Raw genomic sequence first — 25,814 nt, forward strand, 5'->3', positions numbered from 1 at the left:
TGAGCACCAAAGCCCCATTGAAGCAAGTCTTGCCCCAGAGGGGTGTCTCCAGCACAGAAGTTCTCCCACTGCAGACACAGCTGATTCTCACAGCCAATTGGCCTGGAGGTCAATCCCTCCCAGTGTTACCTACAACAATCAAGGCTTAACTACAACAAGACTGTGCACAAAGCCCACAAGGGGGTGCACCAAGAGTGTCTACCTCATGTAATTGGGGAGGCTGAGCCACTGGGCCCTATAGGACACCTAGCACACAAAGCCACTCTATCGATACAGCGAAGCATAAAAAAAGGCAGAGACAAAGAAACAGGACACAAATGACAGAAATGGAGGAAAGCAAACTACTGGATATAGAGTTCAAAACCACACTTTCAAGGTTTTGCAAGAATTTTCTAGAAACCGCCGATAAACTTAATGAGACCCTCAAGAAATCTAATGAGACCCTAAAGGTTGTGATAAAGGACCAACTAGAAATTAAGCATACACTGACTGAAATAAAGAATATTATACAGACTCCCAACAGCAGACTAGAGGATTGCAAGAATCAAGTCAAAGATTTGAAATACGAAGAAGCAAAAAACACCCAACCGGAAAAGCAAAATGAAAAAAGAATCCAAAAATATGAAGATAGTGTAAGGAGCCTCTGGGACAGCTTCAAGCGTACCAACATCCGAATTATAGGGGTGCCAGAAGATGAGAGAGAGCAAGATATTGAAAACCTATTTGAAGAAATAATGACAGAAAACTTCCCCTACCTGGTGAAAGAAATAGACTTCCAAGTCCAGGAAGCACAGAGAACCCCAAACAAAAGGAATCCAGAGAGGACCACACCAAGACACATCATAATTAAAATGCCAAGAGCAAAAGACAAAGAGAGAATCCTAAAAGCAGCAAGAGAAAGACAGTCAGTTACCTACAAGGGAGTACCCATACGACTGTCAGCTGATTTCTCAACAGAAACTTTGCAGGCCAGAAGGGAGTGGCAAGAAATATTCAAAGTGATGAATGCCAAGAACCTACAACCAAGATTACTTTATCCAGCAAAGCTATCATTCAGAATTGCAGGTCAGTTAAAGAGCTTCACAGATAAGAAAAAGCTAAAGGAGTTCATCACCACTAAACCAGTATTATATGAAATGCTGAAAGGTATCCTTTAAGAAGAGGAAGAAGAAGAAAATGGTAAAGATACAAACTATGAACAACAAATACACATCTATCAACAAGTAAATCTAAAATCAAGTGAATAAATAACCTGATGAACAGAATAAACTGGTGATTATAATAGAATCAGGGGCATAAAAAATAAATAGATAAATAAATAAAATAAAATAAAACAATATCCCAGGGGCAACACTTAGAGAGACTCTTCCACCAATGGTTCTCTTCCTCCCCACAAAGCAATGGCATTTTCAACTTTCTTGTCGTGTTTATAATTTTTGGCCTCTCCTGCTTCAATAGCACTACCTGCTAGCTGGGTGGTCTAACCTGGTATCCCATCCACCGTGGAGTCCAGTCCTGGCCAAGAAGATGGAGAATTCACTGGGGTGGAGAATTCACCTAGGATTTCGACCTACCTATAAAACAGAGTCCTGTGTGTTCTGTTGCTCAGAGAGAGGATAAGAGGGGAAAAGACTAGTCCCATTCCACCCCAAGAAAAACCAACGCCAGCAAAGTGGAAGCCAAGTTTCTCCCTTGTTTTTCTGGAAAACCATTCACTTCTAATTGGGAAAGAAATTCAACAGCTTGTGTAGCCGAGAAACACATTTTTTAGTAACGAGATTGTCCCCTGCACCTCAAGAGATCTGGCCTTCAAAAGCAGACTGTATTTGTTCTCCAAAGCTATTCATGTCTAATTACAGAGGAAATTCACTCGTATGGTAGAAGCACATTTTTTACGTACTAAGGGAAAAGAAAAGATCCAAGCAGAACATTTGCTCTTAACAAAATTACTTTATCTAATGAGGACCTTATTATGAATTTTAATGAAAATAAAAACAATACAGAAAGTAAAGGGAATTACAAAAGTCCTGTTGTTACACAGAAAACTTACAGGAATCAAGACGAGGGTAGAACAGGCAGACTAACACAACACTGTAGGTGTTGAACTTGGGTTTATGAGAAACATGTCTGCTGAGGTAAAAACATTACCTGCATTTTCAAGTGCATTATTAATAAAATGTTACTCAGACATGTTGTCTTCTCTTTAGCACAGTAATAAAACTCTACAACCTATTTGATGTGGGGTTTTCCTACTTAAAAGAGATTTCACAACCCACTTCTCCTTTGAACCCATATAACACTTTTTTCCCCACAGAGGTCACTGGCCTTGTTTTCCTTAGAGGCATTAAATACAAACATGAAGCAATCAAAGGAACCAGTGTCTGCCCTTTTGGTTTTTCTTCTCCAAATGAAAACATTTACAAAAATACTTAGGTGGGCAAGTTGACTATTAAAATTGTAATGTCCCTGAAGTATTGATTAGCTTAATTTATTCACATAAGTTTCAAGCTATTCAAAGCCTTATTTTTTACTCCAGAAAGACAGACAGAGCTGTTATTGTGCCATCTGCTTGCATGAGGAATCTCTTGGCATCTCTTAACTGCACATTTTATAAATTCTAAGTACCAGATGGCTTTCACTGTCACAGTGGAAGGCTTTATAAAGATTTTCAAAAACAAATTCTTTACAATGTGAACACTGGCTGGTCTGAGCAGGGGCTGTGAATTTAAAGTGCACACTTGGATCAACTGCTTTGTCAACTGGACAAATTTCCTTTGTTCTTATGCCCTTTCCCTTCATAATTAAGTTTTGCTTCTGTGAATTGAAGACTTCAATCAATTTACAGTAATCAGTCTGGCCCACATGGCTCAGTGGTTGAGCACATACCTATGAACTAGGAGGTCACAGTTCATTCCTGAGTCAGGGCACATGCCGGGGTGTTGGACATGCAGGAGGCAGCCGTTTGATGATTCTCTCTCATCATTGATGTTTCTATCTCTCCCACTTTCTTCCTCTTGAAATAAATAAAAATATATTAATATATATCTACACTAATAAAAGAGAAACATGCAAATTGGTGTCACTCTGCTATGCTCACCAGCCAATCAGGATGAGTATGCAAATTAACCCAACAAAGATGGTGCTTAATTTGCATATGCAGGCATGGAGCGAAGACTGAAGGCTCCGCCCGAGCAAAAAAGATGACTGAAGACTGAAGACAACTAAAGACTAAAGACGACTGAAGAGGCTTGGCTTCTCTGCTGCGGCCGGAATGAAGGCCTGGGTCCCGGATGCCGGAGGAAAACTGGTGCTGGCAGCCAGGGGAAGGAAGGCCTATTGCACAAATCTCTTCATGCAATGGGCCTCTAGTATATATATAAAGGCAGTGACTGTGATGACGGAAAAGACTGTTTGACCGGTCACCATGCAGTGCTAGCATAGATGCATAGACATAGGTAAAGTCTATGAGTGAACTAAGAATGAACAAGACAAATGCTTGCCTTCACGGAGCTCGCACTGTAAGAAGGTTAGGTCAGGGATGAGAATTCAATATTGCCACCAGCACAGCCCTAACCAGTTTGGTTCAGTGGATAAAGCATCGGCCTGCGGACTGAAAGGTCCCAGGTTCTATTCTGGTCAAGGGCATGTACCTTGGTTGTGGGCACATCCCCAGTAGGGGGTGTGCAGGAGGCAGCTGGTTGATGTTACTCTCTCATCAATATTTCTAACTCTCTATCCCTCTCCCTTCCTCTCTGTAAAAGATCACTAAAATATATTTAAAAAAAATTGCCACCAGCACAGACCTGAGGTGCTGCTTCTCAGAGCGGCCAGAGATACACCCAGTAGCGGACTGGGGGCATGACTGAAGGGCTGGCGCTGATGTGAAGGCAGGGCTGTTCTGGATTTCTCAGAGGAGCCAATGGCTGCCTAGGAGGCGGAGCTTTTGACGCTGACTGACATAGAAACTGATCAATCAGAACCTAATCTGGGTGAACTGCGAAGGCAAAACCTAAGGCGGGGGCAGAGAAGGGGTTTTAAGGGCAACAGCTGTTTGGTGTAAGGTGTAAGAAAGTGGTTCAATTTTTTAATAACCAGTTTGGCAATATAGTGCATATGGCTGGCTATCAGTCCACATATAGGGATTATGTATTTTTGTCTCCTGCTGAAAAAGGCTCCCCCCTCATTTAAGCAATCCTATCCTATACAATCTATCTATACTAATAAAAGGGTAATAATATGCTAATTCGACCAGGTCGACCAGCCATCTTCCAGATGTCTGATTTCCTTCTGGACAAAGCCATGGTTGTGGTGGCCAAGGCAGAGGCAGTTGGGGCCAAGGCAGAGGCAGTTTGGGACAATCAGGCCACCAGGGGAGAGCAGTTGCAGGGCTGGGCAAACTTTTTGACTCGAGGGCCACAATGGGTTCTTAAACTGGACCGGAGGGCTGGAACAAAAGCATGGATGGAGTGTTTGTGTGAACTAATATAAATTCAAAGTAAACATCATTACATAAAAGGGTACGGTCTTTTTTTTTTTTTTTTTTTAGTTTTATTCATTTCAAACAGCCCACGGGCCGTAGTTTGCCCACGGCTGAGTTAGGGGCAAGATGTACCTTAGTAGCAATGGGGCAATGGCCATAGGGGAAGCAGAAGAGGAGTGGGAATGGCTGTACTGGTTGTAGAAAGGTAGAGGGCCTCCCCTCTTTAGGGCATTCACAGATGCATACGGGTATATTTTCCTAAATGTTCTCTTTCCTCTATATTTTTCTTCTCAATAACTGGGACTTGTTTTTTGTTTGTTTGTTGTTTGTTTTGTCCCTTATCATGATACAGTAAAAAGACAATACATTTTGTATTCACCGAGTTGTATTTCAAGCTGGGAACTTGTATTCGTTTTCTAGGGCCGCCCTAACAAAGCACCACAGCGGGGCGGAAACCACAGACACCTGGTTCTCTCCTCTCTGGAGGCTGCTAGTCAGGGTGCAGGAGAGCTGCTTCCCCCCAGGCCGTGAGGGAGACTCTCTCCAGGCCTCTCCTGCGCGTGTAAAAGGCCATCTTCTCCCTGTGTCTCCACATGGCCGTCCCTCTGTGCATGCCTGTGTCCAAACTTCCTCCTCTTACAGGCCACCAGCCACATGGCATGAGGGCCCCGCCTACAGACCTCATTTCAATTTATTCACCTCTGCAAAGACCCGATCTGCAAATACGGTCACATTCTGAGGTCCTGAGTATTAAGACTTCAACATGAGTTGGGGGTATGGTGGGGGATGTTAGGTTTAATGTAAGGTTTAATCTGAGATATAAGATTCAATCTGACCAAAGCCAATAAATTGACCAAGACAAGCAGGGTAAGAGCGAAATATCGTGTTTATTGGAAGCTCTCGGGTGAGGTCCCACGGTCTGGGGGTGCAGGCCGGGGGAGTCACACCCGCTATGCCTGGCAGAGATTTTTTATGCTGCTGTTGGACCAATCAGGTTTATCTGAGGTAGCTGGTGGCGGGTGATTGATGAGCGGGAAGTTGGTACAGCTGCACCCTGGCCATCTTGAGAAGTCTCCGGTGGTTATTTATTGGCCATCAGCACAACAGGATGCTCTGGTGGGTCCCAGGATGGCAGCTATTGTCCAGCAGGATGTGGCTCGGCAGTTCTGGGTTGTTTTGTCCAACTCAGCTGGTGGGATCAGGAAAGACCCTATTTTCCCAGCCCCAGACCTTACAGGGGACACATTCAGCCCACACAGCTTTCTATTTAGTAGCTATCACCTGGCGGGGCGGGGAGTAGGGGGTCATTTGAAGGACCCTTCATTTCCTTTTCTTATTCCTATCACAAAAGTGTCTACATCAGAGTCTGCACAGGACCTGTACACAGCGGGCCTTGATAAAAACATCCTTCCCTCCTTCCTACAGACTCATCAAATCACATGGTTTTGGAGAACCACCTGCTCCTTCCCAGTACTCCCTGTGAAATGTGGATTAACACCTGCCGGGGCCCAGGGAGGAAGGAGTGTGTCAAAGAGAGGCCTCAAGGGAAACTGAACAGAGCTCCGCTGTCACCTAAGTAAGAGGCAACCTTAGGGAATGGGCACACTGGCACCTCCATCACTGTCTATTGGCCAAAGCAAAGCAAAGCACAAGGCAGTCCAGATTCAAGGCAGGGAGGCCCGAGGAAGGATCGCCCGGAGCAGGCTGACTCAAAGCACAGTGGGGAGGATAGGAGTGGGGCGGGGCAGGCGGGGGGGGGGGGGCAGGCATTGGGACCTTTACAATCAGTCCCCCACATCCTTCAGAACTTTAACATTTAACATATTTTATATTTTATTAACTACAAGGAATCTGCTGCATTGCCAAGGAACCTTTTCTCCATTTCTGTCTTGACCATTGCCCTAGCTGTTAGCTGTGGGGTAATGTGTTGATATTTTATGTAAATGAGTCTTCATTGAGAACTTCTGAGCCCTGTCATCTGTTTATCTAAGCAGCCCTATCTTTGTATCCCCAGGTCAATGAAGCCTTTTATTCCTCTATCCTAATTCTTTCTGAACCCTTCACCATTAGGAGGTTTATCAGTTTGGATCTGTCTGAAGACCCAAAGGGGAAAATAACATTAACATAGTATAGTTACATTGTTAGAGGAACTAACATAAGATATTCAAGAACATTTTCATTGACATACTCTTATTTTTCCAAGTTAAATTTATATTTGACATTTGAAAGCTATTTTAAGCTGATTATCATAGTGGTAGAAGTTTCTATATTTATTTATCGTATGCTGCTGACTCTAGTAACTGCCATCTTGTGCTTTTAAAGCTAAGTGAACTGCAAGAGCAGCACAAAGTGTGTAAGTGCCCCCTGGTGTGCACACGCATGGGAAATAACAACTGGACTGGCTGGGAGTCCGCATCAGTCCTGATTGCTCACGGAGCTCTGTGACTTCGGGCAGTTACTAAACCTCTGAGGCTTAACTTCATCTCACAATAGGGAGCTGGACTCTGGAAGCCTCGTGGACGAAAGCCATTCACTTCCGTGTTCTACTTTATACCAACAGTTCTCAACCTGTGGATTGCGACCCCTTTGGCGGTCGAATGACCCTTTCACAGGTGTCGCCTAAGACCCTCCTGTATATCAGATATTTACATTACGATTCATAACAGTAGCAACATTACAGTTATGAAGTAGCAACGAAAATAATTTTATGGTTGGGTCACAACATGAGGAACTGTATTTAAAGGGCCAGAAGGTTGAGTACCACTGTTTTATACCATGAAGTTTGAACACTATAGCTCATGTATAGTTAAATCAGATAGACTGCTATTGCTCTTATCACTTTAAAAATCATTTTAATTATCACTAAACAATTCAATCAATACAGAAGTAAATAAAGTAAAAAGAGCAGGAATCTTCCATCTCCCTGTTCCTATTCCTAGGGATGGTATACATATGAGGAGACAGAAGGAAGCTAGGTAGACAGGGGCAGGGCCACGGGAAGGAAAGTAACCCAAGAACCCAACTAGGCAGGTGGGGGGGCGGGGGTGGGGGCGGGTAAGGACACAGGTGAGAGGCATGAACTTTTAAATACTAAGACAGAGAATGTGCAGATAACCAATCACAAGGCAGTAAGGCGTATAAACCAATCCTAAGGATGTTGCTAAGACAAAATTCTTTGAAAAGACCAATCAGGAGCTAGCAAGGCTGTATCCACTCCCTAAATTTAAAGGTATGTTTCCTTCCACTCTCTCTCTCTCTCTCTTCTCCCCTGCAGCAATGGATTCCTGACCTTCCCTGGTGCCCACGTGGCTTATGGCCATGTGGACCTCCACACGTGGACTAACAGACTTTAATTTGCATGGATGCTCTCAATAAACTGTGTTCCACTAACCATGTTTGTCCATAACTTTGTTCTGCTTTGAGAGACAACAAACTCGGACTCAAAACACCCACATTTGGTTTCATATACATGACCAGTGAAGCAGGAGCACAAACAAATCAGAACAGACACAGTGGTGAGCTGCCCGGTTGGCCCCTTCGGTGGACTGCCTTCCGGCCTGCATGCTCTCCCCAGGACCACACTCAGCTCTCTGGCCTACCCTTCTAGACTTTTATTGCAAATACCCTTTTCTATTCCCATACAGACACATAAATGTATAGACACACACATAGGTGGTTGTTTTTTTCTTCTCTTTTTTAAAGCAAAATATGGGAACATACTAATTACAATTTTAAAACTCCAATTTTATTGTGGACATTTTTAATATCCATATTCAGAGTTCCAACTGAATCCACAAACTCTCTTCTTTTTCTTTTTTTAAAATATATTTTTATTGATTTCAGAGAGGAAGGGAAAAGGAGAGTTAGAAATGTCAATGATGAGAGAGAATCATTGATTGGCTGCCTCCTGTATGCCCCCTACTGGGGAATCAAGTCCACAACCTGGGCATGTGCCCTTGACCAGAATTGAACCCAGGACATTTCAGTCCACAGGCTGACGTTCTATCCATTGAGCCAAACCAGCTAGGGCCACAGACTCGTTTCTTTAGCCCCTGAAGAGAATTCTCCAGTTTATCTAACCATCTCCTGATGATGCCATTAGACTGTCATCACATAATCCTACATAATAAAAGCCTAATATGCTAAGCGTCTGGTCATCCAGTCATCCATTCAACCAATCAAAGCGTAAAATGCTAATAATATGCTAAGGCCACTCAACCACTCACTATGACATGCACTGACTTCTAGGGGCAGGTGCTCCAACTGGTAGGTTAGCTTGCTGCTGGGGTCTGGCTGATGGGGACTGAGCAAGTGAGGCTGGACAGGTCCTGGAGCCCTCCCACGGTCCCTCCCCAGCTGGCCAACCTCCTGTGTCCCTCCCCAGCCCCGATCATGCACCGGTGGAGTCCCTTGGCCTGGCCTGTGCCCTCTCATAATCTGGGACCCCTTGGGGGATGTCGAAGAGCTGGTTTTGGCCTGATCCTGCAGGCCAGGCTGAGGGACCGCACTGTGCATTAATTCATGCACTGGGCCTCTAGTATGTTTATAATTGTTGTGAAAAATAAAACAATAGGCTTGGAGTTTAAGAATTATAAGCTATTTATAAGAACTGCATTTCAGAAATAAGGAGGGGGCCTGCCCCAGTGAGGCCACAACCTGCATTGTTTCATGTGTAACAACCTAAAACTCCCTCAGGAAATACCTGGTGGTGAGCTGGTGAGAGTGGCCTCCTGGGGACCCGGGCGAGGCCAGGGCAGCCCCAGAGAGGAGAGGGGGCAACTTTAGTCATAAATTGGCAAGCTTCAAAGGGCTCTTTGAAAAGAATGTGGAGAGCTCACATTTGAAAGCGACCCCACTGTTTATCTAGTAAAGCAGTGAGGATATAATCATCTCTGTAAGGATTTCAGTTTCCCAGCTAGTGATCTGAGACAGTGGTTCGTCACAGAACAGCTGCATCTTCCTCATCCCCAAAGCTGGCGGCCCAGCTGCGTGTGGCCTGGGCACTTCTGCGGGACTGCTTCTTACAGCTCAGGACTGTCCCGATCACAGCCTGGGCTGGGCCAGGCGAGGCAAAGGGAATTAACCTCACACACTCACCACCTTCAGCAGCTCCCTCGGTGGTCTTCTCTCCACGCCTCCTGTCGGGGACGTCGTGCTCCCCCTTAGTCTCCCAAGGCCCCTTTGGCCTTGGGCTCTGGCCAGAGTGCCCTTTCCAAGGCAAGCCCCACACTCCAGAGAACACAGTCTTGCAGTGAGCCTTAGGGTAGGGCCTGGGAGGAAGAGCCAGTGTTGACCTGCTACCTCTCCAACCACCTTCTTAATAGACCTTGAGTCTCACTCCACTTTCCTACCTCTATGTTCTCATCATAGCCTTAACGATGGTGGTAACAAATTACCTTCACATTTGCAGAAAAGGTACCACCTTTGGGAAAATGTGCTTAGGAGGAGTGACTATTAATACCATGCCACTGCTGGAATCCGTATCTGTTTATTATCTCTATCCCTACACCTGCTTAGCCTGGATTTCCCTCCCTCTCCCCAATTCCACTGCGACATAACCAGTTAATTCCCATGAAGAGGTTAACCACTGGCAGCCACTTATTTTCTCTCTCCAGGTATTTCCCCATCTTCCTGACCATAAGCCTCACCTGTGTATTTGTCAAACAGGTTACCCCCGCCCTGCCCCTGGAGAGCCTGCTCCAATCGCTTCCAAGTGGGACCCAGGAGGCTGTATGTCAATGGGAGCCCCATGGGATCTTTAGATCCAGGAAGTTGGGAAACACTACCCAGCCTGCAATGTGCTTCAGACACCTGAGTAGAGATTACTCCTCAATTCACACCACAAAGATAGCACATGAGCCAGTAATTGCAAGCACCACCTCCCACTCCCACAGAATCTGAGCCTATAAACCTGTTACCGGGCCCAGGCTGCAGCATCGAGGTGTCTCAAATGCAACGAGAGATGCTGAAAAGAAATAGTGATTTGTTCTCAGAAAATCTGAGTTCTCAATCTGGCCCTGGCAGTCAATAGTCAAAGCCTGGGCAAGCCGCTGTGCTTCCGTTTCGTCATCTGCACTCCCTCTATTGCTACCCATTATGACCTTCCGATTTAGACCACTATTCCCTTTGACCCAGAATTTCTACTTCTAGGGCTTTTTTTCTGAGGAACCAGGGAGAGGTACAAGAATGTCTGTCATACAATCCTATATTACAAAAGGCTAATATGCAAATTGTTCCCTTGACCAGGGGTTCAATCAGGAGTTCAACCATGGGGCGGGGCTGGCCAGCCAACTGCCTTTGGCCCCTCCCCCCAATTAGTCCCACCCTCCATCCAGATAAGGGGTGGGCTGGCCAGCCAACGGCCCATGGCCCTGCTCCCCAGCCAGCCCAGCCCAATCAGCCTGATTGGGGTGGGCCAGCCAGACCCCACTCAGAACGAATTCATGCACCCGGCCTCTAGTTATTTATAATGATGAAAACTTGGAAGTCATCTTAATGTCCATCATTAGGGAACAACTGTTAAACACTGATGTATCTAGACATGGAATATGATACAGCCTTAAAGTGATAATGGAGATCGTGTTTAGTATGGAAGCAGGTTACGACACAAAGTTTAAACTCTGATCTCAGGTTGAGGTTGTTTTTTTAAGTGTGTATGGTGTTTGTAGAGAAAATCCATAAAGTTATACACCTAAATATTAGCAGTGGTGGAATTAGGGGTAACTTTTTCTTTTTCTCTATATGTACCTGTAATTGCCAGTGTCGTTTTGCAGTGAGTTTAAAATGATAGTCAGTGGGGAACAATGCTCCACCCACTTCTAGAGCTAGTTCGTGCAGGGGCCAGGGGCCCCCACACAGCCACAGGCGGGCGTGAAGGAAAGGGCTCTGCTTAGAGGCAATGTGAACACGAGGTGTTCTTTCCTCAATAAAGCCCATCTCCCTCTTTCACTGGACATTGGAGTTGTAAATATTTTGTCCAAAACATGTTAATTTTCCCGTGTTATGGAGAAAAACACCAATTCACCCACCTGGAGCCCATTCCAGGGAACTCTGGCTTCCCGGCTGGCCTGTGAGCAGCTGGTGGACTAGCCTAAGGCAAAGGCAGAAAGGGGCTGGCCTCTGCTTCCAGGCCTTTCAGAGAGAAAGCTTTCCCTCCACCCCTCTCAGCTGGGGGCTGGAGAAGGTTCAGGTGTTTCCAGTGGGGAGTAGGCGGGTGCCAGCCAGCTTCCTGCTCTAAAAACACGAGCATCCGCCCCCAGCCTGGCTGGTTTGTGGGCGCCTGGACCATGGCGTGCTGGCCGAGAGGAGGTGGTGGGAGTCCCTCAGGCTGGCTCAGGCCAGGCGGGAGGTGAGTGATTCCTGGGGCAGAGGGAGGGGACACCATGACCTTGTCTGGTAAAGTCCATTCCTTAACTCTCTCTCCCGCCCCCTTCTGCACCTATAGGTCACTTTCCCTGTTGTTATCCCTTGTGACTCTGGTGTACTCAACAGAGGTTGCGCAGCTGAGGACTTCCGCCTTCTCAGGTACACCGCCTGGGGGGCAATGCCCTTCCCACCCTGAGCAGGTGCAGCCGGGGCCAAGTGGCCAGGAAGCACAAACACGGGTGGGATAGTTTCCATCCCCCCTTTCTTACCCTGAGCAAGTCACTAGAATTTTCTGTGGCCTACCTATGGCTTCCTGTAGAATGAAAGCGCTTGCAAAGACATCTGCCCGCTGCCTCACACTTCATGGCATCCAAAGAGCACAGGATGCAACCTAAGGCCCTCTGAGAGCAGCAGTCCTCAAACACCGACTCATGCTTCAGGAAAACAGCAACACAGCGGCTGAATCAGAGCTGTTCCACCTGAAATGAGCGTTTTTCTAAACTTTCACCTGAGCTAGAGGTGCGGAGTAGCAGATTATAGGCAGAATTTAACCTTAGAACGCGACCTTGAGTTTACACAGGGCCTTTTTTAAAGCTTCAAATTGAAGAATCTTTTAGACAAAACTTTTGTTCTCCAGTTCTTCACAGATGTGCAGTCCCTCCTCCCCACCTCGTCAGCGTCACTGTCAGGGCCCCAGCCTGGTTTCCGCACAGGTGTTACCCTAAGCCAGGTGTACCCCTGGGAGCTCGGCAAGCCCTGGCACTTGCAGTGCCTGGTATCACACTGAAGTATGTCCTTCCCGCTAAGGTGTGCTCCCCTGCGGGCGGCGGACAAGCTGCCTCTCCCAGCTGGCGCCTCCCTTGATGCCTGTGGGAGAGGGAGGCCTCCTTATACTTCCGTGGGAGTCACGCGCCTATAGTTCAGAGGCCCCAACTCTCTCTTTGTTCTTCAGGTACTGTCACTTGCCATGAAGATAGAATGACAGTGGAGTTTTCAAGCGATCTTGGCACTGAGAAATGGCATGCATCTGTGATGGGTTGGTAATGTGTGTATTCCTAGCTTAGTCTTAGCAGAACACCTGGGCTCGAGGCCAGCCCCATTTTTCATAAACTCTGGAGCAACGCATCCAGTTCCCATAATGCCATGGGGGCACTTGCTTTGTATGATGTCTCCAAGCGTAGAAGACGTGTCTTTCTCTTACCTCAGAATCTCTGGGGAAACTTTAGCTGTGGGTCACAGCATCTCTCAAAGCTCAGGCCACATCACGCAGACAATAAAAAGTGAAGTAATTAAAGAGCCTTAGGAATGGATCGGCAGTCTTGGCTCTGAGGCTTTGGTTGCTTCTGTCACTGAATGTACTTCTTGGCCACCCCTCTCTAAATTTCTCTGGCTTCTGTAGATCCCTTTGGTCTTGAAATGCTGAATTGCACTTATGTCCTCAACCCAGAAGAACGCACCCTACAAGCCCCCTATGAGACCTGTACCAGCAGAGTGGTAAGTAATTGCTTTGAGGAGTGAGTTGGGAAGTAGTAACCTAGTAGTTACTAATACTCTCCTACTCGAGAAGGGTATAGGCTTTGGACTAGAACAGTGTTTCTCAACCAGGGGTGACATTTTTGTTTGTTTTTTGCTTTTGTCTACATGGAGGACATTTGACGATGTTTAGAGACATTTTTCAGACATTCTTGGTTATCAAAACTGGAGGGGAGGAAGCGGGCACTGGCGTCTAGTAGATACAGGCCAAGGGTGCTGCTAAACAGCCTATATTGAATAGGATGACCCCCCACCCCCATAACACAGAATTATCAGGCCTGGAATGCCAATAACGCTAAGGTTGAGAAACCCGGAGTTGAGGTCTTGGGCTTGAGTCCAGGGTCTGCCACTATCTGGCTGTGACCTTGGGCAAGTTAGCTAACCTTTTTAAGCCTCTGCTTGCCCATTGGAAAATGGGGGTTGTGGTACTCTCTCCACACAGTATCTAAAAAGTAATGATCTAAAGCAGATCAGGAGTTGGAGCAGCAAATACTCAAACAGGAGCTACTAGTATTTTTATCTGTGACCTCATGGGAAATGGGAGGCCATTATGGTGCTGGCCGAGTCCCTCTATGCCAGTGGTTCTCAACCTTGGCTGCACATTAGAATCACCTGGGAATCTTCTTAAAATCCTGATTTCTGAGCCTCATCTGGAAATCCTGTTTCTTTGTTATGGGGTAGGGCCACCACATTAGTAACAAAGAAACAGAATTTCCGGAGGATGAGGCCCAGAACTCAGGATTTTAAAAAGATTCCCAGGTGATTCTAATGTGCAGCCAAGGTTGAGAACCACTGCTCTATGCTATCAAAACAAGCGTTGGAAAGCAAGCTGCAGCTGAGCAATAGGGCTTCCTCTGTTGTCAGGCTCCAGTCCTGCCCAGTGAAGGTTATTGGGGGCAGTAAAAGCAACCTCTCTAAGCAGCTCTCAAGCTTGAGCGTGAGGAGAATCACCTGGGGACTGGAAAGTAACGGCTTCCCTCCTTTAGTTGATGATGTAGACCTGGGTGCCTCCTAGAAACCTAACAGGCCACTTGATCTGACCCCACAGTGAAGAGCCAGCAATTAAAATGTTCACCTCCCAACCTTAGGAAGCTTACAGCTGCATTCCTGTAGACCAGGGGTCTGCAAACCACACGTGTGGGTGCCAAGTCCAGCCCATGGCGTGTGTGTGTGTGTGTGTGTGTGTGTGTGTGAGAGAGAGAGAGAGAGAGAGAGAGAGAGAGAGAGGAGAGAGAGATGGTCCTCAAGCTAAGAATGGCTTTTATTTTTAAAAAGTTTTAAAAAAATACATATTAGAAGTTCCATATGGCCTACAAAGTGTAAAGTATATACTAACATTTAACAGAAAAAGGTTGTCTGACTCCTACTTTCAACCAAGTTCCTTAAGGCAGGGAAATACTCAAAGATGGCTCTCCCTGCACCCTGGCTGCTACACTGATGCTCAATGAGTATTTGAATGACTTGGTAGAGGCCCCAAACCAGCCAGGACTGTGGCTTACGGTAGACTGACACAGGGTAAGGATAAGAAGAAAATGAAAACTGAACTTCAATCACTGAAGTTCCAGGAACTGTTCTCTGCCAATGTATGCATTCTGCTGGGCTTTCTCACGGGCTGGCTGTAGTCTTCTGGTGTCCGGATGAGGGACCTTCCAGAACCTGCCGTCCTGGTGACCACTCCACGGGTCAGACGGCATCTGGAATCTCCTTTCCCACGGAGGTCCTAGCACCTCCTGTTCTTACGAGACCATTTGCACACAGCTTGGTCAGCACCAGATGACCATCAGGTTCATGGACAACAGTGCTGCTATGGGACGCAAGGCTTTCATGTATCAGGTCAGCTGTCCAGCTGTGCCGGCAGGAGGAGCCCAGGAGCACCCAGGATCCACCCTGTGCACGAGGGATCTCATGTCTGTGAGTAGAGAGGCCGACAGCTTCTCCCACAACCCACACAGAGGAGTGTGAAGTCTAGACAGAGTCGGGCTTAGGAACAGGGTCAGAATTGCGATCCTGTATTCACGACTTATTGGCTCTGTGGCTTTGAGTTGATATTTTAAACAAACCAACTTTTTGTTTCCAAGCCCCAAAGTGGGAGAAAATAACACTTCCCTTGCAGTGGTTCTCAACCTTCCTAATGCCGCGGCCCTTTAATACAATTCCTCATGTTATGGTGGCCCCCAAACATAAAATTATTTTCTTTGCTACTTCATAACTGTAATTTTGCTACTGTTATGAATCATAATGTAAATATCTGATATGCAGGATGTATTTAGGCGAGCCCTGTGAAAGGGTCATTCGACCTCCAAAGGGGTTGCGACCCACAGGTTGAGAACCGCTGCCTTATACGGTGTCTCTAAAAATGCACTGAGAGGACACACACGGGCTTAGCACACCACGCCTGGCCACAGGAAGCTACAAGCACATTTATACTTTCTTGACAAGCTGAATACCTATCAGGTGCCAGGCGCTGTGCCAGGTGATAGGATCCAGTAAATGAGCAAAACAGCCCTATCACACACTCATGGATTTCATAGTCTAACGTAGCTAATTTCGACAACAAAAAGATAAAAGAAATATTGGTACTTTATTATAACAATAATGGAACTGCATGGCTGGACATAATACTGGATTCCTACAGACTTAGTACAGCTGTGCATTGAAGAACTGAGTGTCTGAACTTACAACTGGAAGGGAGCTTAGATCTTCCCATTGCCGTCTGGTACCAGGAGCTCTAGAGGCGAGATGATGTCTAAGGGCACAGTTGGGTTTATGTCTGGTCCTGCGCTTGTCCCCCCCACCCCACACCCAGGCCTCGGTGTGGGAAGCACACACAGCTGTTCCGGGGGCCTTCTGCCTACTGTCAGCAGCCCGATTCAGAAACTCTCCTCCAAGTCACAGCCTCATATCTCGTGTTTTTTTCCCTTCCAGTTTACCTTTTATGGTGTTCCTGGCATGGCTGATGAAAATACGGTATGAAAATCATTTTAATATTCAGACATAAGTAGCCTTTTTTCTATATTAAAGGAAACAAACTTCAATCCTGTTGAAAATGTTAGACAATAGCCTTGGAGGTAAGGGCAGTACAGCCCTCTAAGTGACACTGTTGACTTTAGGATCTCCAGCAGCAGATGGGATGGAGCATTGAGGTTGGTCATGGTGCAGGAGCCCAAACTCTGACCCTTCTGGAGGCCATGGTGCAAGGATATAACATCCTGATTGACGACTACAAGATGACCGTGCAAGTGCCATTCAATGCCACCGGAGTGAATCGCTACGCGGTGGGTGTGAGTCTTTTTGTGCCCCATCCAGGCACAGACCACTATTTTTAAATCCAAGCATGACCTCAACCGTGTCTTCAAAGTAACTGAGAACACAACGCACTCAGCAGGCATTGCAGTCTTACTGTGGGCCACGCACTGCGCTGCGTGCTAAAGACACAGTGGTGAACAGAGATGGCCCTTACTTCCACCCGCTCTCCCTCGTCCCCAGAGATCTCAATCTGCTATCAAATACAGAGCGGGAGGCCACTAAAGTTTCCCAAGCGTTAGGTTCTATTAGTGTTATCGTTCTCCTATACTGTCTTGCAGTAGGGACCCGTGCTCTTCGAGCCAACAGGAAAGACTCAGTGTTAAATGAGCTAATGTGTCAAAGGGCTCAAACACCACATTTTAGCAGGAACAGTCCTGTACCATCAGGTTGCTCAGTCTTGTAAGCATTCTCTCTGGATGATGATACCATAAAATAGTCATAAAATAAGAGCAGCTTTTGCTCAGACCCAGAAATGATCAGCTACAGGCCATCTCAGTAGACAACACTAGCTTGCCAGATATTAAAAGCACAAACATTTAAAACTAGAGAACCTGGCAGAACAATCATTGTACAAAATGCCTGAATTCTACTTAGGCCAAAATAGTGCCCAGTACTTGAGTATATGCTTGCCTTGATTATCCTTCTAGCGTTGTTTAGAAATTGAATTAAAGCAAAGTCTCTGATAATGTTGTCCTCAACCCCCAGCAAGGTAACAGTCATCTCTACACGGTGCCTCTGAAGCTCATCTATGTAATTTTTGGACAAAAGACCATTATATCAGCACAAGTGACTTGTCTATCAGGTAAGGTCCAGGGGGCCAACTCCAGGGTGGAAGACATTGTTCTGGGGCTTCATCAAAGCTGACATCGACACCTGCCGGTCATGCCCTCCAGGTCCTGTGACCTGCAATGCCACGCACATGACTCTCACCATCCCAGAGTTTCCTGGGAAGTTAAAATCCGTGAGCTTTGGAAACAGAGACATTGCCATGAGCCAGCTGCATCGCAACGGCATTGGTACAGAGGCAGCAGGTGGCCTGAGGCTGCACTTCAGCAAAGCTCTTCTCAAAATGAAGGTATGTTGCCTTGTCAACCACTGAGTGTGGGAACCTGACCTGAAACATGGTCTCACAGGTAACCCTGACATGGCCGATGACTTGCCCGTCCGTTACAATGGCCAGCGTGGCAGTCCAAACTCTGGGAGGCCTCATCTGGTTGCTTTGCGTAAGTGAATTCCCCAGTAACTGAAGTTCACTTGCAAATATCAAGCCTTTTGAACCTCCACAATAGAAGCTTACCTCAGTGTTTCTCAGCACATTGAACAGTACAAACTGCTTCCTACTTTCTAATGATGAGTGTCTTAGGCCCTCTTAACCCAGGACGGCTTGAGCCAAACAGAGGGTCCCAAACTGCCGTCCTGACTGATCCACGGCCAGGGACACAGGCACGCGGGCAGAGCCCTCTCCGCAGGCTGCTGGCAGGGCACTGGGTTCTCCTTTGGCATTTGACCTGGTAACTCGGAGTCAGTGTCTTGTACAAAGAGCACACAGTGCTGGGCACTTGAGGGCATGAGTTTAAAGCAATGAACGTCCTGTGGAGGGAAGCATCCTGACACAGAAGTGACAGGGTCTCTTGTCCTGGCTTAAAGGGAAACCAAATTAAGTCTGGGGTGCGTGCTGCAGGGATTCCTGCCTTCCCCCTTCCCCCCCCCACCCCCACTCCCCCGCCACACACACACACATTGCTCCGGGCCCATGGGATGGTCTCCGGGCCCACACGGTGGTCTCTGATGCTGATTGACATTCTTCTCGTGTTTCAGTTCTCAGAACGGTGCCTGCCCTATCAGTTCTACTTGCCTTCACTCAAGCTGACTTTTTCCTTCCGACGGGAGATAGTATCCATGGTGCTTTACCCCGAGTGTCTCTGTGAGTCCCCAGTTCTTACAGGTAAAGACCTTTGAGCAATGGCCTCCACGTTCTCTGTTCCCCCTTAGCCCTTCCTGTGCCTGCGGGAAGAACGGGCATGGCTTACACTCCGCACTGCTTACACGTCCAGGAAAGGAAAGGCTGTCAGACCAGCTGCTAGGGCGGGGCTGCGAGAGGGAGCATTTCCACACGTGCACTCAGGTAGGCCCAGGAGGATGCTTCACATCAGGAGCCTGAGCCTGTGGCCCAACCTGTAACTAAAGAGATTAGAAAAGTTTAAAGACTTATCCCGAACTCCTGCCAATTTCTCGAAAAGAGTCCGGGCTGGCTTTCCTCCCGTGCAGCATCGCCTGGGCCCTGGGCTGCTGTTACCCACCCCCCACCTAGTCAGGCCAAGCCAGAGAGGGAAGATGCGTGCCTCCCCAGCCACCCTGAGTGAGTCCTGACAGAAGGGACATAGGACACCAGGCACTGCTCTTTAAGTCACAAATAACTGGACTCTTAAGTCACGTCAGCCCTTCTCGGGGTTTTCTGTAGATGTCTCACCCCACATGGCACTTCCTTCCGTGTCTCCTGCTCCCTCTTCCTTTGGATAAACTCTCTCTGTTCAGACAAAGCAGCTCCATCGTTGCCCGGGACCTTAGGGTCTCCCCTTGTAACTCAAGCCACTTATCAAGGTATTTTTATTTTGAATCTTAGAGGACATTTACTAAAGCTGGGCCAGTAAAACAAGGGAGGGCCTAAGGTTGAAGGAGAGGGACACCGTGGGGATGTGAGGCTGGGCTGGGCTGCTCTGGCTCACTAAGAGGTCAGAGAGAAGGGGGCCTTGGGGGGGGGGGCGTGCCCAGATGAAGTGCAGCTGCCCTGGTTGCAAGTCTGCTGGGGTCCCCTAGCGTTTGGGAGATGCAGCTTGTGCGGAAGAAGGAGAGGGGAGGAGGGGAAGGCGCTGGCGTGTGCTCCTGGGAGGGAGAGGGCAGGCCCAGGCCGTCCTTCAGAGGGCTTTCGGAGGCGGGGCATTTAGAAGAGGGTCTCATAGCACATTGAACAGCTTTGTTGAGGCACCAAAATGAGACTTTTTTCTCTTAACTTCTTCTGCCCTTGGGTATGGTTGGCGAATGGCACTAATTGGATTTCTGCTCTGTCTCCCTAAGTATTTTCCCCAAAGACTTAAGACACATGGGGTGCCGCCTGGTGAAACCCAGGGGACTCCTCCCTCACACTCCAGGCGCAGGGAGGGCGGCATTGCCTGGCAGACAGACCGCTTACAGGCTCCCAGCATCTCACGGCCACTCTCATTACAGGCGAGCTGTGCACCCAGGACGGGTTCATGGATGTCCAAGTCCACAGCCATCACATGAGCCCAGCTCTCAGCCTGGCCACCCTCAGAGTGGGGGACTCCTCCTGCCGGCCCCTCCTCGCAGCGGCGCCCCGGGGGCTGACGCGGTTTCGCATCCCCCTGAACGGATGTGGGACGACGCTCCGGGTCAGTGAGCGGACAGCACGGGCTGAGGCTGAGCTGAGCGAGCTGGTGCGCACTCTCCAACCTTCTCTCACCCTAAGGTCCAGGACGGCGAGGTCATCTATGAGAATGAGATCCGCGCTCTCCCGGCCGGGCTTCCTCCACGCGCTGTGTCCAGAGACGGGGAATTCAGGTGGGACAACTGCCACTTGGTTGTTTCTGCTCCAGCGTAACTCCGAGCAGCTCTGTTAACCTAACACTCCCCGCGCCCCCCACACCCTCAGAGTGACAGTGAGGTGCCACTACCGCGCGGGGGCCGTGCTGGCCAACACCAGCGTCCAGGGCCTGCCCGCTGCGGGGGGCTTGGCGCGGCCCGGCCCGCTGGCCTTTCTCCTACGGGCCTACCCAGGTGAGCCATTGCACCCCGGAACCCCCACCCCCACCCCACCCCCACCCCCGCATCTGCCCGTGCAGCCCGGGCGCCCTGGGCCTGAGAGGCTGCTGCGCTTCCAGACCAGTCCTACCTGCGCCCGTTCGAGGACGGGGACTACCCTGTGCCGCGACACCTGCGCCAGCCCATCTACCTGGAGGTGAGCGTGGTCAACAGGACCGACCCCCACGTCAAGCTGGTCCTGGGCGACTGCTGGGCCACGCCTGCCGCCGACCCCACCGCTCTGCCCCGCTGGACGGTGGTCAAGGACGGGTAGGTCCCTCCCACGGAGCCCGGCGAGCCCGGGGGCCCACGTGCAAAGCCCCGACTTCCATCCTGGCTTCTCAGGGTCAGTCCCGGGCTCAGTAGCCACACTGCCCGTCCCCCCGGGTCTAGAAGAGGGGGCTTCCCCAGAGGCCGGGCTCCTCACCTGCGGAGAAGCCGCCCTCCGGTCCCTACCCCTGCGTGCCTGTTGGCCTTCGTCACTCCACGAGGGACTTCACTGGCAGCGGCTCTGCTTCCTAAGGAGCCCAGAGTCTCCTGGGCGAGATGGTGCGACTGGGCGCCATCTGCCTCTAGGCCTGAGCTCCCCTGGCGCGGGCTCCGCCTGTGGGTCCGCACCTCCTTTTTCTCCAGCTGGTGCCCTCTGTCGCTAGGCTCCTGGCCTCCGGGTACAGCCCTGTGGCCACGGGAGCCCTGCTGCGCGCAGCGCTCCTCCACCCACAAGCCTGTCCAGGGCTCCTTCTCCAGGGAGTCAGGCTGAGCCCTGCTCCCCGACCCTGCGGACTCTTCTTTCCTTAGCACCTACCACCTAGCACACTGCGGTGGTGTTTTTAAACCTCACTTGAGAATATGTTTTTATTGATTTTAGAGAGAGGGAGGGAGGGGGACAGAGAGAAACATTAACGTGAGAGAGAAACATCAGTAGGCTGCCTCTGGTAAACAACCCGACTGGGGACTGAACCCACAACCCGGGTATGTGCCCTGACTGGGAATCCAGCCCACAGCCTTTTGGTGTAGGGGACAATGTTCCAACCAACTGAGACACCCACCGCCCCCCCCTCCCCCCCAGCACACACTACTTTTTTATAGCTCTCACTCTCTGCTAGCATCTAAAGACTTCTCTACCTTTTTTGTCACTGACATATACTAACTGCCTGGGACATAAATAGTCAGAAGAATCCAGCCAGTGTTGTCTGAAGACACACATATCAATCTTGTAGTTCTTGTGTTTAGCTGGCAAACAAATAGGTACTTAAATTGTATCGATACAATTTTGATAGCAGGAAAACCAGCACATGCTGCTTAGGATGGCATGGGTACTGTTGAGAGGCCAAATCAGAACCAGGTGCAGTAACACGTACAGCAGTGGTCCCCATGGTGCCGCGTGTGACTTAATCTGGGCAAAAGTTGAGTTGCCCGGGTGAATGGCTGACGTCCTCCCTGGCACATGCCTCCTAGCTGTGCATACAACCTGGACAAGCACAGAACCACCTTCCATCCCGTTGGCTCCTCTGTGACCTACCCTGCCCACTACCGGAGGTTCGATGTGAAGACCTTTGCCTTTGTGTCAGCTGCCCAAGTGCTCGCCAGCCTGGTGAGTAATTAACAGCCACGGGCGGGGCTGTGGGTGCCTGGACTCACCTCGCCCTCCTGCCGTCCCAGGTCCACTTCCACTGCAGCGCCTTCCTCTGCGATCAGCGCTCTCCCCACTCCGCTCTGTGTTCCGGGACTTGCCCTGCGTCACCGAGAAGCAGGCGAGGTAAAATTTCAAGTCCTCATTACTGTGAATTTACTCAAAACAAGCCTTATCATTTCAAAATTTAAGGATGAGGCCTCATTCTTTACCTACTCAGAGTCCAGGCAACCGTGGCCCAGTCGGCCTTCCCGTTTGAGTCTGACATGGGCAAGCTCTTGAGCAGCCCTGTGGACAAGTCTGATCTTTTACAGACATGACTCTGGAAGGTTATTCTTCTTGAGTCTCGGTGGATTCAGACGTAAAATTCTTCAGGAGCCACTCTGTCCTTAGGAAGGTGCGTGCCCTGTCCTGCCAAGGCCGCACACTGCCCAGCTGCTCTGGGAGGCCTATGGACACACTGCTTGGCACTCATGCGCACTAGTTCAGAGCTCAAACTCTCAAACTCTATTACCTGTCTCCAGCCACAGGGGCCACTGAAGAAGAGAAAACAGTAAGTCTGCCGGGACCCATCCTCCTGTTGTCAGATGACTCCTCGGGCAGAGGTATGGACCTGGAGCCGAGGGCCCTTCCTGGCTGCTAGTGTGAGGCTGTGTGTGACATTTCATTATGCGAACATATGCATGCTCACCTCTGAACAAGAGGAGAGCGACAGTCTCTTCCCAGGGATAGCTTCTGCTTTCCCAAGTCCCCTTAACACAGGGGTCATATAGTCTCCCTGCAGTTCTATAGCTGCTTTTAAAAACTGTATCTTATATCTGTACAGAGACCTACCTCACTGTTAATAGCTAACTAGATTTCCATCTAGGTTACCTCCAGTTTTGTCACTCATGCCACATCAGAAGCCTCTTAATTCTTTGCCTGCTATATAACAACACCAGGATATGTTTCTGGAAATCAGATTAATGGGTCAGAAGGCATGTACCTTGATACTGCCAAACCCAAGCTATTAATATCTTATAGCCTCATCCCAGATGGTCTTAATTTTAGGCCTAGAATTTGAAATTAAGCTGTCTTCAATCCCTAACTAATACCCTGGGAGAGCTGTTGGTCCAGGACGTTGTGTTAGACAACAGGCTGGGACTGTAAGGTCCTTTTCAGCCATCTGAGTTTAGGTCAGTAAAAGCAAGTGGGAGCAACATTGAGTGTGGAGAGGAGGCGCTGGTGCAAGGATTAAAGCTGTACCCTGTTGCCAGCTTCCCAGAGGAGTACTTTGAGGGTTCATTTCACTCCTTCTCTGAGGAGCCCTCATATGTAAAGCTTCAGCTTCAACTTACGCTTATGATTTAAACATGAGCTTAAGACTCAGACGTCTGCTTCTCTTCCAGACACAGTAGATGCTGAAGGGCATGGAACTGCTGGATTTGTTGCTTTCAAAACCATGGCGGTTGTAGTTGTCTCCACAGGTGTGGTAGCAGCTCCAGGCCTCATCTTTTACCTGCGCAAGAAAAGAACCAGGATGTTAAATCAGTGATTGGACTTTTAATAAAGTGGTGGCAGTGAGCCTCTTGCTTTGTCTTCTTATTATATCAGACTAGAGACCCGATGCACAAAATTCATGCAAGAGTAGGTTTTCCTTCCCCCGGCTGCCGGCACTGGCTTCCCTCTGGCACCCGGGACCCAGGCTTCCCTCGTAGCCCCAGCTTTCTCTGGAAGGTCGTCCAGAAGGACATCCGGTCTAATTAGCATATTACGCTTTTATTATTATAGATGAAGTCCAAGGACTGTTCTTTAGAGTGGGTGCTGTACCTTCCCATAATCCTCTGAGCAGTTTTGGTCTGTGTGGACGTGAATAAGGAAATTGATGACTCCATTGCTTCTTGTCACTTAGTTTTTTCTGACTCCCATCCCCAACACTGGCAGAGAATTTAATCAACAGTGGGGCTTAGGAACAGCTCCCTCTGGGGGTGCATTTAGGTGACTCCAATGCCTTCTGCTCCTTTAATATACAAGATGTGGGGGAGGGGCAAAGGAAGCCACCCCCAACCCTTGGCATAATTTCCCTTCTCTGTAAGGGAAGGAAACCAGGTGTTCTACTTAGGAAATATTTTCTAACTCAGATTACTCTTTCAAATAAGTAGACAGACAACTTTCTCTGAGAACTTAGAGATTTAGCCAAATTCTCCCATGTACTCCAAATCCAATTAAAGAGCAGAAGAGCCCTTTGGAGGAGGGTAAGGAATCCTATAAGGTTCCAGCTTCCTGAGGTGCAATTACAACAGTCCTAGTCTCTTTAAGACTCTCCAGCTGAACACCAGCTGCTTCGCTGAGCCGGGAGAGCTACTTTTCCACTCTGACCCCAGGCCATCACCACTCTGACATGAGGCTTCAGCTGTGTATCACTCATGACCTTTGGATGGTGGTCTTCTTCACAGCATACATAGCTCTAACAGGCCACACTCCAGATCGCAAACAACAGAGTCGGCGAAGAATGAATGACATGGAAACTGGTTTCAGTTCATCAGCATAGCGAGGTTCTCCCTCCAGGATCTCCAGCGAAGTTCTGGTTAGGAACTCCAACCAAGTTCTGGCGCCATGTTCTCTCGCTAGGTTCTCCACCCAGCTTCTCCAGGTTCTCCAGCCAGGTTCAGTCGCCAGGTTCTGTAGCAAGGTTCTCCGGCCAGGTTCTATCCAGGTTCTTTTGCCATGTTCTGTCTAGGTTCTCCAGTGAAGTTCTGTAGCCAGGTTCTGTCCAGGATCTTTTGCCATGTTCTCTGGCTAGGTTCTGGTTAGGATCTGATGTTTATTGTCTTGTTACATCCGTATTTATACCAGCCGATTTTAATCCTGTCAATTTCTATTACAAAGGTTAGGGCGTTTCTTATCTCCATTCCAGGGAGTAAAGATTATGTAGCTTAACTACCCGTCTGGCACTTAATTAAGGGGTTGTATCCCGTCCCTAACCTCAGGGAAAAATCCCCACCTGGGGAAACAACCTTTCTCGGAGAGGTGACCTTGGTTAAAACACATGGCGCTAAGGAGAGCAAAAATATTAAGAACAATATGCTATATATGCCAGGTCCTTTGAAACATATGCTGTGCAGACGTTTCTTTCCTGCAGAGACTGTGTCAAGCAGCAAAGATGGACTGGCTTCCGGCAATTCGCTTGTATCCTTCAACCAGAAACACTGGATCTAAATCAGAACTTTCCCTTAAAAAAAAAACTTGTAAAGATTTTAAATCTCTGTACATGGTGGGGGTTGGAGTTGGACTAGAAATATGGAAGTGTTTTGCACACTCTTTTCAACTCTGAGTTGTCATATTGGGTTTTTCAAAACCTAACCCTCCTTGAGGAAGAATATTAATATCTTGAACTTAGTCATCATGTGACACTCGAAGCGTTTACACTGAGCCTTCAGCCTTAGCTCCCAGCACACTCTCATTCTCAGTCCCGGCTTAGATATATAAATGGGGGAAGGAAACAGCTGTACTTATACTGTGTGAGAAGTCTGGTCTTTCCAGAGTAAGGCTCAAGTCATCGCAAGACCATTCTTCGGGCACTGCTTCCTAAGGGAGTAAGTCATTCTGCTAATGAGACAGCAAGAAGAGGCCTTGGAGTCAAACTTTTCTGGGTGACTACTGTTAGGTCGAAAGGGGTCTAGGAGCTGATGCATGCCTCTG

The 25,814-nt window shown here is 48.5% G+C and overlaps 1 protein-coding gene across 1 annotated transcript; it reads left to right on the top strand.

Annotated features, from left to right (window-relative positions):
* The first annotated feature begins 11,766 nt into the window (after positions 1-11,766).
* ZP2 (zona pellucida glycoprotein 2) lies at positions 11,767-23,687 on the top strand. Its single transcript, XM_070413830.1, has 18 exons — positions 11,767-11,828; positions 11,925-12,004; positions 12,798-12,881; positions 13,245-13,339; positions 15,137-15,289; positions 16,304-16,345; positions 16,489-16,653; positions 17,390-17,486; positions 17,578-17,759; positions 18,503-18,629; positions 19,910-20,091; positions 20,169-20,260; positions 20,352-20,476; positions 20,581-20,770; positions 21,959-22,094; positions 22,163-22,259; positions 22,658-22,738; positions 23,522-23,687. The coding sequence occupies exons 1-18, from the start codon at positions 11,767-11,769 to the stop codon at positions 23,665-23,667; spliced, it is 2,136 nt and encodes a 711-aa protein (XP_070269931.1). The 3' UTR covers positions 23,668-23,687.
* Positions 23,688-25,814: the final 2,127 nt, after the last annotated feature.

This window comes from Myotis yumanensis, unplaced genomic scaffold (assembly GCF_028538775.1).
Source record: "Myotis yumanensis isolate MYYU_CA2020_CCGP unplaced genomic scaffold, mMyoYum1.0.hap1 SCAF_4, whole genome shotgun sequence".
Lineage (NCBI taxonomy): Eukaryota > Metazoa > Chordata > Mammalia > Chiroptera > Vespertilionidae > Myotis > Myotis yumanensis.

Excerpts from the sequence above, each read along its gene's own strand:
- ZP2 (XM_070413830.1), top strand. The coding sequence starts at position 11,767 with ATGGCGTGCTGGCCGAGAGGAGGTGGTGGGAGTCCCTCAGGCTGGCTC. Across the intron at positions 16,654-17,389 it reads CCGGAGTGAATCGCTACGCG|CAAGGTAACAGTCATCTCTA; the intron begins GTGGGTGTGAGT and ends CTCAACCCCCAG. Across the intron at positions 18,630-19,909 it reads TGAGTCCCCAGTTCTTACAG|GCGAGCTGTGCACCCAGGAC; the intron begins GTAAAGACCTTT and ends CTCTCATTACAG.